The sequence below is a fragment of the Rhyacophila brunnea genome, unplaced genomic scaffold (assembly GCF_057557595.1).
Source record: "Rhyacophila brunnea isolate RB1 unplaced genomic scaffold, BYU_Rbru_1.0 scaffold_12, whole genome shotgun sequence".
In the NCBI taxonomy this organism is placed as follows: domain Eukaryota; kingdom Metazoa; phylum Arthropoda; class Insecta; order Trichoptera; family Rhyacophilidae; genus Rhyacophila; species Rhyacophila brunnea.
The window spans coordinates 25,810,855-25,824,386 of record NW_028232774.1 but is presented as its reverse complement, the minus strand read 5'-3'; the positions used below and the strand labels follow the sequence as shown (position 1 = coordinate 25,824,386).

Below are 13,532 nucleotides of genomic sequence, written 5' to 3'. Positions count from 1 at the left end.
ACGGGGACCAGCAATGAGACATGCTATAAAATATTAATATTTTAAAGATAATTTTACATGAGTACATTCATTATATTTATTGTTAGATACTTCCTCTTGCATGCTGGTATTCAATACCAGTATTGATATTTTCATTCAATATTGCAATCCCTAGTCAATAGTACATACATTTTGTATATCATTAACATGATTTTTTTTTTAAGAAAACACTGAATTTTTTGTAATAAGTAATAAAAAGTTTCAATACTTTGATATAATAATACAATATTATATTCTTTTGATTTGTTTTCAGCGTCACTGACAACCGATGCCAATCCAGTAAACTTCAAAATTTTGAAAATAATTTAGAGTAGTAAGTATTTTCATGGATTAGTAAGTCGTTAATTATTTTTATTATGAAATCAATCGATCTGATATTTTTCATTGCCACTGGATCTTCAATAATCTATAGCATTAAGATTATAATATAACCCAGGTTCGGGCCCATCCAAACTTACTCGGCGTCTCTGTGGGAAATTCAAAAAGCCCCACCCCTGTACTTTAATTAAAATACTCGTACCAATGTAATTTTTCATGAAATAAAAAATGTATTTTCCAAGAGAGGTATTTTAATTTTACTTAGTATTTTGTACATATACCAACGATTAGGGTTATTAATGGTAATGTGGTATTGTGAAGTATATTGGCAAACTAAAATAAGCACGTTGCCTGTTGATGCTTTTATAAGTCACGGCATTGCAGGTCTTATTTGAATTCAATGGCATCCGATTAGAATCGCCAATTAGATTCGTTTTATCCAATTGGTGGTTCTACTCAGATGCACGGTCGACGCACGTATATACATGTCGACTGCAATGACGTGTGTTTGCGCTCTAAGGGGTAGCAAAATTCAGTAGATTATTAAGGGTCGGTTGAGCGGAGCATCCGCGCCTTGTTCCCTATTTACAACCAAGCGTCCGAATTGTCTGAAAATCTGTTAAAACTGGCGCTCATCTTTTGTGATTTTGTACCTATCATTGTAACTAGATTCCTAAATGACGTAAGAATTTCTTCAAATTTAATTTTTAACGGATAAATTGAATAAAAAAAGTTTATTTAAAACAATGTGTATTTAATTATTTTCAGCCCATTGGACTTTTTTAATGAAAGCCCATTGAACGACACAAGTCGACGGACATACTTAAGGCAAAAACGACAGGCTAATACGAAATGTCCGTAAGTGTCCTGTTTCCTCTCACCTTTATGAATAATTAAATTATTTATGTAACACTGAAAACACGTCATGATTTAAATAATTACTACATGACGTAATTACGATACTATTTCATGCAGTGGCAGATTGGCCCGGCAAGAAACTGGGAGAAATCCTGGTAAGCCGATGATCCCCTAATAGTTTCTTAAGAAAATCATTTAATAAAAGGTAGGTATAACTCATTAAGTGACACTGTGGATATAATGAGAAGATTTGCATTATGAATAATAGTTTTATTCGGTAGTTTATTATTTACACATAAGTTCCGTATGATTATGTTGAAAAGAGCGTGTCAATATGTATTTTCAATAAAGAAAAATAACCGTTAGAATAATAATTATTATCTCTTTAAAGTGGTATAATATTATAAGTTCCCTTCGTGAGTTTTATCTTTGAAACAACCAATGAAACTTTGAAAATATTGAAATATTATGTCTTGCATTACACTTTTAACCGCCCATGGCACATTCCAATATTGCTAATATTGCTGAAGTTTCAGTTGTTTTACCTACTTACTGATATTTTTGCTCTATATTAAAAACAGATACCTATATTGAAATAGGTACTACACGAGAATTAGTTTTTTTTTTTTGCTTTTTGAATATTATAAAGTAACCTACTTTTTTTAGTACGACTGAATTGGTGGCTACAACAAAATGAATATTCTGTATGTTTTGCTCTGTCAGTAACTCACGATTTTATTTATGTTTTCGTATTGTTCATCAAAATATTCTAATGAATCGATTCTTTATAGAACGATTTAATCATTTATGTTTTTGAGAAGTATGATACTTAATTGTTTTAAATGCGCATTTTTAGGCGCATTTCTTAAGCGTCTATGACATTGAGCTACTTTACAAGCTACAAGCCAGCGTATTTACAATCTGCTTGTAAACTCGCACAGTGTCATCATTGAACTAACTAATAAGCATATTGTAAACAATCTACAGAGAAAAGTTGAAAGTCTGGCTACTTTACTCGCTACTCGCTGGCGTGTGGACTGATCTGCGTCTGCGCAGTAGAGCGATAGTGGCGAACTTGTCAGTAAACAAACGAACTACTCAATACGTCCTGTCAAATAGTATCAAAAATGACGGTTTCAACTCGCCAGCCTGCTGGCTTCTGAGCGAGTGGAAAGTTTTGTGTGTCATCATCACAATCGCACTAGCTGACTCGCCAGCTCGAAGCAGGTCCCTTGATCAGATTTCTTGTGTTGAAATTATAAGATAATAATAATGATTTTATAAAATGATTTCTTCATTTTTTTAGGTACTTGAATCGAATCAATTCTAAAAATTGATCTATTTGCAAGAATCGAACAAGCCTAACAGAATTATATGATGCGAATCTTTTAATATTATAAGAGCCTTAGTATTGAAAAAAACCTAAATATACTAAATATGTCTCTTTAACGTTTACTATTTTATTTCAGGAATGAAGGATTTAAATGTAAAGATGGAACCTGCGTCGATTGGGATAAGCCATGTGATGGCAAGGCAGATTGCCCTGACGGCTCAGATGAGAAATTTTCGGTTTGCCGAAGTGTCCCGTATGTATAACTGTTTAATAGTATGTATATAGATATATGTAACTTCATGTAGGTAAAAAATTAAATTATATGGTTTCATTAGGTGCTAGGTAAACGATGCTTATGGTGGCAGTATGGCTGAAGCAGTATTAAACTTCAGTAAAACGCAGTGTTTCACAGTCTATTACGAATCGTTTTGTGACAAGTGGACAGCTTTCGCACTGCACTGGATCTCGTGTATTACGTGTATTACCACAGAACATTATTTCTGAGTTCCCTGTGTATTACGCTAAGACCAACTCAGAGCGCAGACACACAGTATTGCAGTTGACTCCAATGCGCCGTGTGTATGCGCCCTAGTAAATGTACTAAATAATCTCTTTGGTTCGTGTACCTAGGGTAGTCTTTGAATTGGGTACGCGTGTCTCCGTGATCCATAGATGTGCGTCAAAAAATCGTGTCTTGAAGTTTCGTAATTTATTCCAAAACACCATTGGGAAAACACTCCCAATTCAGTAAGCAGTCACGTCTCTATGTAAAGTGCCGCCCTTAGGCAGACTGAAAAAATGACTTCCCCTTTCTGTCTTAAGCTGGGAACCGGAAATTCGTATCAATCGTATAAATTTGAATGAGAAAAAATTAAATATATGCAGGTAAACTTTTTATAAAGTCAATTTGGTGACGACGGAAAAACTATTTAAATTTTATAATTGAAGGGTAGTCGAAAATAAAGATCATTGTTTATTAATAATTAACATTAATTCACTTTTGAGATAAACTGAAAAAACTTAATTACATCCTTGTTATATTATTTATTAAACTCAAAATGAAAAGTTCTTACATGTCAGTTTAATATTAATTGCAATCGCAATTCACTCGAGTAAAGAGCGTACTTCAGTGAAACGGCAAATAATTTTCAATAGTAGGTACGACGAAATTTGGCACTCGTCGCCAATCGGAGAACGATAGTCGAGGTGTGCGCACGTCAATTTGTTTTGTCATGGCGTCGAATGAATATATTCTTAAATCGTGCAAAGATGACTAAAAAACTTTACGTATGTACTTGAAAAAGAAAACATTGTCAATGAATATACTATTATTATTAGTAATATAACAATAAACATAATATTAAATGGACGCATATTGAATTTGTATTACAAATTATACTTCGTTCGGCACGCGTCATTTGCAAAATCCGCGCATCGCCTAGCCACGATCCTTTTAGACCATGCCTAAACTGAAGTAAGTATAGCCTTAGGAAAGAAAGAAAAAAAATATATAAATATAAATATTCTTTGTCAAATGTCTTAATGATCTTTCTTTTGAATTTCAATGTTTTCTTTCTGAGGTCAGTGTTGATTGAGTCAATGATTATTATTATCTAAGTATGCCATCTAATAGCTTATAAAATTTTCCAGAAGATGGCATCATTGACTTAATTTGCGATTTTTTTGGAGAATGATCTTTCTTTCCGTCTACTCTTTTATTGGGAAATATTGTATTTATGTACTTACCTATTTAATATTTTAAGTATAATCTTTTCTTAAATTTCAGCTGTAATTCTCCCTATTTCCGGTGTGCCTATGGCGGATGTATAGCTAAAAACTTGAAGTGTAATAAAGTGAAAGACTGTTTCGATAACTCTGACGAACTTCACGTCGACTGCAGAAAAAATGACCCACCTAGACCAAAATGTGCAGAGTGAGATATTATATTTTTTGGAAATATCAATATTAAAGTTATCTGCATGAATGAAGCCAATGAGATATTATCTATTAGAAGCAGTGACGTCCCTAGGCAACGTGCCGACCTTTAGCAGACGTAGGGCGCAGACACACGGTATTGCAGAGGACGTGCGTAGACGCAGGATCTTATTTGATTCCAATTGCATCCGATTAGAATCACCAATTGAATTTGTTTTATCTAATTGGTGATTCTAATCGGATACAATCGGAATCAAATACGACCTGCGTCGACGCACATCTACGCACGTCGACTGCAATGCCGTGTGTCTGCGCCCTTAGCCCGCTCATACATCCAAGCTCGTGTCAAACATGTCGACGTGAAGTCATTATTATTCACAAAACACACGTTGCCAAATGGAGCTCCGCATATTGGTGGAATGCGTAATTTTAATTTGAAAAAAAAAACAGCTGGAGTCATAATATGCAACTATTTTCACCCGACATGCAGCTCAGGTATAATCATACAAGGCACAACGTCATTCATTTTGGCTAGCCGTGTGACGTCACTGTCCTCGCACGGCCTTGCCTATACGCACATAAGAAAGTTGCATGTTGTGCTCAGTTTTGATTTATGACTATTATCCCAGTCGAGACGATTTTTAATGTGCGACTGGCTTAAGAGACGGTTGTACTAATTACCAATCTACAATTTACAAGATTTTACAAATAAATGTTGATAATTTACTGTGCATTTCTATTGGAATCAAGGATGAAAATCATCGAATGTCATATCGCTGTGGTCCGATCGTCAGCGTATTTCAGTAAAAGTTAGATCACCCATGTTATAATGATTTAATTTATCCACTATAAGGGAACTAATAATTTATGTCTACTAGAGATAGCAAAATGCATTGAAATATAGAATTTATTACATAAAAACCTAAAAGTATAGTAATGTTATAAACTTTTAACGTAACATTTTTTGAATTGGAATACACACTATATTTTGACTCCGAATTTCATATAATAATACCGTAATTGGTCTTACAAAGCCTTTTCATTGGGTTAAAACGATTGTAAATAAAATATACTTTATAATACCTAATATGTTTCTCTCTTTTTCTTTGCTTAGTTCTTTCTACTGTGTGTAACTTTACTATTTTCATAAATAAAAAATACATTTTATAACTAAACTATGTACAATATACCTAGTGTGTAGTTGAAAGTACGTAAAGTTGTAGAATGTATTTTTTTTGTTGACAGCCCTTTTCAGTGGCGCTGTCCAAAATCGGAACAGTGTATTGCCAGGGAGTTGGTTTGTGATGGTAATAAAGATTGCCCAAACGGAGGTGATGAAACAATAGCAGAATGCTCCTCAAGTAAGTGCATAAACAAATACTTCAAATGCGCTTATGGAGCCTGCATTGAGAAGCAAGGAAAATGCAATTACGTAAGTACCTACTTATAAGCTAGAATTATTATAAATAATCATATTTAATATGATGTAATAATCTATAATTATTTATCTAACATACCTACCCGAAGTTTCAAAAATATAATCGGAACTACGAATTGTCAGGGCGATTGAAGGTATATTTAAAATCGTAGAATTAATTTTTGTAGATACCATAATATTATAATACTTTTATGACCCATCGCCATATAATTTACCAGTAGCGATGAGTGGAGGTAGGCTGTGAAGATCTGACATAAATAGTGAACACTAAGTTTCATAAGCGTTGGACTATCACGCTGTAGGTCTCAGGTTCGAATCCTGGGTCGGGCAAGTACACATATTGTTTTTCAGTTTGTGTGTGAGTCAGGGTATGGACCTAATAGGTTGAGCAAGTGGCTGACATCCATTTCTCGTAAAAAACAAAATCTGTTAATACAAACTTCTACTCTGTGGAGGCCCATATGATCATATTAGGATCGGACATGGTCAAAAAAAAAAAAAAAGTTTCGTCAGTCATACATATTGAACTAATAATACTAATTGCAGATAGTTTGGTCAGACTTTACAATTATTAAACTTTGCCTAAACGAAACCATAATAATTATTGATGTTATATAAAAATATTTCTATCTATTAATATCTAAAATTTTAACATTAAATCATACATAATTTTAGATATTTTATATAAGTACTTAAAGGTTTTTTTATCAATTATAGTTTGGTTAGGCAGAGTTGAATATAGTTTTAAAAATCATCTGCAATTTGTATTCGTAGTTCAATAAAAACGAATAAGTATGACTAAGTTTAGTGTGTACCATGCCCCCCATACCATGGCAGGGCTCTAGCCTGGGGGCCCGGGATCAAGGGGGGCCCGGTATGGCGGGTAGACCAGCGGCGCTACTTTACTTCTTGTCCAATAAATTTTTCAAATAATTACGAGACGGTGCGGTATAATTTTCGATTATTGTGTGTTGATGCTCGACAACTCCACAATTCAAAATAATGCATTAAAAATACAAAAATCGCTAATAATACACTAAATACTCTTATTTTTTTTTTAACTTAAACACTATTTACAAAACACCACTGTAGAGGGTCACACCGTCTTTAACCATAGCGATAGGTAGGGGGCCTGCTAAAAACCAAGCCTGAGGGCCCGCTTCAGGATGTGGGGGCCATGGTGTGTACTATTTATGTCTTATCTCCACAGCCGACCTCCACGTTTCGCCATTGTAATATAATATAATATTGCAGCAATTGGAGTGAACTAAAATATTAAATTAAACTCGGATAATATTAAATAAACAGATGGAGTGTTTTTATATTATATATTAAGGAATGTATTATATATTATAGTTTTCCAGATAATTTAATCAAATTCGAAGAATTGCCAATGCTAAACTTGCTGTCTTCACTACTGTTTTCAAAAGATACAAACCGCCCCACAATTTTCTTTAACACAGATGTCGCAATCGATTCGTCAGAAGATTTAAAAGGAGACCTCGAAACAATTTAAATTGGTCATACAATTATTTAATTATACAAAAATCTTAAAAAAATGTGTATTTCTCAAAATTTGAGTTCCTATGCCAAGGCTTGAACAAACCTGAAAAACGAACCATAAGTGCGAGTAAGAAAGTATTCGGCACGCTTATATCTCCACAATATGCGTTAGAGTAAGATAAAATTTATACGTCTGAATTAAATATTTTATGTAAACGTCGCCCGTAAATTTTGATTTGATTTGACTAAATTCATTTACAAACTGCGAGCAAATAAAGAAAAGAAAAGAAAAATATTTATTATTGAGGATGACATAATAATATTAGTGATGTAGTATTTTTTATACAAGTATGTGTCCACTTGAGCAGTTACGTTGCCGCCCTCTTTGAAGTCAGTTGCAGGGATTGTTTACGCTTTGGGCTATATTTTGTACTCAATCTGTAAGAAATGTGAATCTTTTAAGATCCTGGTCTAATTTAATAGCTTTTTTCCTGGTTTGAACTGGTTGAGGCCTCCTTCTGACGAATCAGTTGCATCATTTGCATCAAAGAAAACCACACTCGCCATATCTGCTTCATGAAAAGCCGCCATTGAGCAGTTAGGTATCTAATGAATTACTAACTTTTTTCATATGTGTAGAGAAATGAATGTGCTGATGGTTCAGATGAAGATCCAGATGTATGCGGACCTGGCTACACACCATCGTCTACTTTACGACCAACCGCCACTACCCCTATGGTACCCGTAAAACCTACCATTCAACCTACTGGGTATGCATCTTTCACTTTAACTTATTTTCTACGCAGTGATTCCCAACTAGGATTTTGCCAGAGTTTTCAATGTTTTCTAAAAAAAATAGAATCTGACAGGAAGCGATTCCACGAGATTTTACAAAGTTTTTCAAAGATTTCGCTAAACAAAAACTTTGGGAATCACCACTATTAACTATTTACTACTAAAGTATATTCTAAAGAGCGTGAATTAATCAGAACATATGATAAGTGTGCAAGTGTTCAACTGCTCTTCAGACGATGATCATGAGACATAGGAATGCCGCAAGGAAGAATTATTATACTAACACACATAATATCCTGGGTCCAAAGAGATAGTTTTTTTCTAGATGCCTTTTTGGATACCTTGTATATACTATCAACGTTTCTTTAAGGACTTTGGCACGCAAACTACTCTACTTGATGCTAAATCAATGGGAATTTCTGCCGGCGGAGAAAATCTCTATTGAAACCATTAATTTCATCTACCCGCATTGGGTATTTCTAATTTGTATTTAGCCAGGGCCTAAACCCTGAAAAATTCTTTGTAGTGCAAGGCAGTGGTGATTCAGATGAATATTTTGTCATATTCATTGGAAAATGAGAACTGAGATTTATAGCCGCATTTTTTGGCACTGGGACAATTAAACACCAGGACAAGTAGGCGCCGCACTGTCTAATAAAACAACGTTCATTAATGAAAAAAATAAAAAAAAATAAAAGAACTCTCTTCTCGTTGGAAATTAAGCATAGGCACAATTAAATCATTATTTACGTCTGCATATTAAAATTCTCACCAAGCATTAAATAATATATAAGAATTGAATACATTTTAAAAGAACCCATAATTCAAGAACGTCTATTTATTTTCGAATTTCATTCGATTGCATAGCGCCCAGTTGTCCCGGCGCCGAATCTTCTTAGACCCCATTTTCTTGTAGTTTTTCCGACTGAACTTCTGACTAGAATTAAAGTTTAATATTTATTATGTATCCTAACCCATAGTTTCTTAACCGGTGGTGGTCGTGGCGGCGGTAACGCGAAGATTTTTGGGTGGGTCGCAAAAATGTTCTGCAGTTAAAAAATAGTTACCTAGAAACCCAAGGTTTGAAGTGAGGTTTTATTATATTTCGACAATTGTTTCAAAAATAGTGTAAATATAAATATTTAATATTTTATTCCGATGTTGATGGTCCGCAAAACATTTTTTTGTGGCACGCGGATGTAAAAAGCTTAAGAAACATTGTCCTAACCTATATGACTGCAATCACTGGATCTTAAAGGAATGAATCATTGATATTTGTCACTGTTTATTATTTTGATTCTTTTACATCAATGCAGAAATTAAAAAGCGCATCTCTCCCTGCCTCATTTGCCATAGTCTTTGGAAGGTTTCGGATGTCCGCGTCTACCATCTGTAATAAAAAAAAATCAGGCTGTGCCGTTCCTTGGACAATCGAGGAGTAGATATCGAACATCCTGATCGCTTCCGCCTTCGCATGGGAACTTGCTGTCAGATGTTATTTTAAACTGGTGCAGATAGGCTTATATGACTTCGTAACCCATAAGAATCTGAGTTATCTCAAAACAAAACCTCTTATGCACCTTGACATCTCATGCTGCTGTAATGGCTGGTGGGAACTTTCGTGTCAGCTCCCCTGTCGGAGAGTTTAAGTACCGCTCCAAAGAGTTATCTCGCTCTATGAGGCAGGCTCTATGAGGCAGGCATATATCAACAGGCCGCACATAGGTACACATTTTGCGAGTTATCCCGTCCGACTTTAAACTCAAATTCCTAGGCACTGTCGAATAATTATGAAATACTAAGCCACAAATTATTGGTATTACAGCGATTGTAGTAAGAGCTTCGCTCTATATTTGACGTGTGTTGTTAAAAATCTGTGGCTTGTCAGATACTGCCATAGTAATATTGTGAGGCAAAGAAAAGGTTGATTTGATAAACATGCCATGTAAAACATATCTTGCTGGCGAGCATAGGTTAATGATCAAATAACAATGCTTTCTAATAATCGCTGCAGGACGACAGGTTCCGAAATCCGTGAAGCTATGGTACAAAGTCTCGGAGTATCACACCCTCTAGCAGTATTTAAAGCACGTGTCACAACCACGTCAAGCGAATTTTAGTGGTGACATGGCGATCACGCGATTACTGACGAACTCGACCATTCCTTATGCAGTCACACCGGTGCAAGTTGTACTTTATTCGCATGTTGCAAATTTTCCTGGAAGCCCAGGGTTCCTCGGAACCCTGCATAGGAATCACTTATGTATAATATGTATAAACTTTTCATGAATTAATCGATATGGCTATTTTTAGCGATGCATGTGTGATACCTGCATCTACCCGAGAAACTAAATATTCATTAAAGGGTACCGTCGTTATGAATGCCGGAGAAATTGCTCCCCCATTCTCTTTTCTGAATGTGGAGTGTTCTTCCGGCACGATTAACACTTCTCCTGGCATCTACTGTGACGACACTAAATGGAGCAACAAGATACCAATATGCGAGAGTGAGTAACAAACATAAATACTAATTACTACTACAAGCAAGGTGTGCGCAATCCTAAATGGTCATTAAAAACTTTGCGATTCACCCGCAACCGACCGCGTCGTTAAACATAAACATCGGTTTATCATTACCCTGTCTACGCAAAGATTTTACCGGTCGCAGGAGGAGGCATTCGGAAAGCGGGCGATAGTCGAAACGCCTCAGGAGGCGATTCCAAGCGGTTGTCCCGCTGTACCGGTTACATCATGCGTGGATCAGCAACAGTGTTTGCATTCTGCGCTCAAATTAAATAAATAAATAAGCCGATTCAGAGATATCTAAATGCAGAACACGTCAACGAGCTTGTTTTTCATAACTGTTAATTGATCACCTATTAAGCCATGTCCACATTTGTTTGCTTTCATTTTCAAGTTCTCTTCAACTTTTAATCTTGCTTTTAAGCACCGAGTAGTTTTGCGCATGCTTTTGATTAATTGTGTTGGAGGTACTCCTTTCACTATCTACACTTGTAGAGTTGCCACTTGTCTTCATAACTTTGTACTCCGGCTCTAGAATGACAATGATATAATATACAGTAGAACTGAATTTTTTCGTTATTAGCATTACTCGTTATATCGTTATATAACATTTTTCGCGCCACGTTCTATTTAAGCATAGAACATAAAAAAATCTGAAAACGATCGTAAAAATCCCCGAAATAAGTATGGCATTCATAACTACAAAAGAATTTGTTTATTGTAATGAAGTGCTGAGCCGTCGGCGCTGGTAGGTACCCACTGACTTCATAAAGCTTGGATTTTTTACATGCGATTTCAACCATATGCGTGGATACTTTTTCAATGTTGTCGGCGAAAACACCAATTAGGTACTTATATACTTAACTATTAACTGCCCCGTCGGATTGTATTGCTTAGGGTCGAAATGTTGTTTTTAAACGATCAACACATTAACAGTTTTAATCGGTATACCCGAAAAGTAGCTCGTTATAAAAGTGAATAAATGTATGGAGAAAATCATAAACTAAAATGTCAATGAATGTTTCCTCATTACATCCGAGATATCGCTATTTCCGTGATCGTAATAACCAAGTTCGTCTGTATTCTAAAATATATTTTTTACATTTTATTATTATCTATTTATTTATACGTATATTGATACAAGTGAATATCATTTGAACGTAGTTATGCAGAAAGTAGCCAGTCCACAATAATGTGAAGCTGAGATAATGGCACTTTAGCAACCACATGAAATTAAAAATGAAGGAAAGTCATAGGTCGATGTGTTATTATTTAAACTATAGGTATAGCGATAATTTAATCTTATTTATTGTTTTCTATGGATTTTATCCCTCAATTTTCGAGATATTTAAGATTTTGTTGGCTGGTCACTTTCTGCAAAATGCAATTTTTTTAAATAGCCATTTTGTTAAACATGACCAGGTATGATTTTTATAAATATTATTCGTATTTAGATACTACTATGTGATAATCAAGATACTAATATGTGATAAGGTCGATATGTGATAAGGTCAAGTGTGATAAGGTCAAGAAGAAACAAGCAGTGTAAATGGTGTGCAGTTTAATATTTAAAATATTGACATATTTTTATTACAAAAAAATGAAATAAGGAAAGTAAAAAGATAAACAATATATTAATCAAGAAGCTCTACATCGAAATCCTACACTTCGTTGTACCCATCTACGTCCTCTCGGTTAGTGGTACTTGTTTGTAAATTCGTGTAAAATGATTTTGCATCCGAAGGAATAAGATGCAGCAACGACTTCAAATCTTTTATTTTCGCCGGTGCAATTGGCTTACCCAAGGGCCACAAAAGTACCAGCATATCATTAAAATTAGGTATTGTTGTTGCTGGTCTTCCTCTTGTCCTAGGACGTAAGTCGACTTTCATTACATCGCCATCAAAATCAGTCTTCAAATTGAGGAAATACGGTTCATCAACCAAAAGCTTTATTTCTCTTATGTTAAACCAGTTAACTTTTTGTTTGTCATCACCTAGTTTTCTGTTAACTATGTGTTTTTCTAATTTAGAAGTACTAAAAAAGGAATCTTTTTTCATTTCTTTGACCAACAATGGTTTTTTCTTTCTGCAATTTTTCATTACACAAATATAATCTTCGGGTGTGTACAACCGCTGTTGGTGTTTTAGTGCACTTTCGATATCACTAAAATCTCTATCGTTAGGCAAAAAGCTATGGCCGGAATATAGAAATTTCAATGTTACCGATTTTAATGTTGAAGACGACTGAAGGATTGACATTAATAATAGAGTTAGTATGATATTCCTGTTCTGGCTGCCGCAGGAGTTTGACCATAAGACTAAGTGACGAACATCAGATGATACTTCTTCATTAACGTGTTTCACCAAAGAAAAACGAATCTCTTGGGCACCTTGCCTGCTTGCCCCTCAAGTCATACGTAGCAATAACCTTGGTCTTTCTTAGCACTGTGTACTCCAGTGTTATACAACCACAACTGCCTTTTATAAAACACAATATTTGTGGGTATTCTTGGTAATGTAAGAGTTTTTTCCATATCAAAAGTGATACATTCAATTTCTCTATTTTCTTTAGCCAAAATCATATCACGTTTAAGATAACGTTGAGCCTTTTCTGATAAGGCAAGGTGCGTATCATGCGTTGCTTTAAGATCTATCCTTTTATCTAGGTCCATTTCATTCACAACTTGAATTTTGAGTGTGTCGCATAGATTGCAAGAATCTTTTTTTAGCGTCTTTGTCCTCAGATTAAACGAAGTGTAAAAAATTCTTTTAAATGAAGCAACACTTA

General features: G+C 34.9%; 1 protein-coding gene across 1 annotated transcript in view; it reads left to right on the top strand.

Moving 5' to 3' along the window:
- Nucleotides 1–13,532, top strand: part of LOC147077987 (modular serine protease-like) — a 68,797-nt gene that overhangs the window by 29,255 nt on the left and 26,010 nt on the right. Inside the window, exons 3-9 of the mRNA XM_085961081.1 lie at nucleotides 293–352; nucleotides 1,126–1,215; nucleotides 2,685–2,801; nucleotides 4,335–4,481; nucleotides 5,729–5,915; nucleotides 8,064–8,194; nucleotides 10,533–10,726. Coding sequence (XP_085817207.1) covers nucleotides 293–352; nucleotides 1,126–1,215; nucleotides 2,685–2,801; nucleotides 4,335–4,481; nucleotides 5,729–5,915; nucleotides 8,064–8,194; nucleotides 10,533–10,726 — 926 coding nt within the window. The remainder of the gene's footprint in view (nucleotides 1–292; nucleotides 353–1,125; nucleotides 1,216–2,684; nucleotides 2,802–4,334; nucleotides 4,482–5,728; nucleotides 5,916–8,063; nucleotides 8,195–10,532; nucleotides 10,727–13,532) is intronic.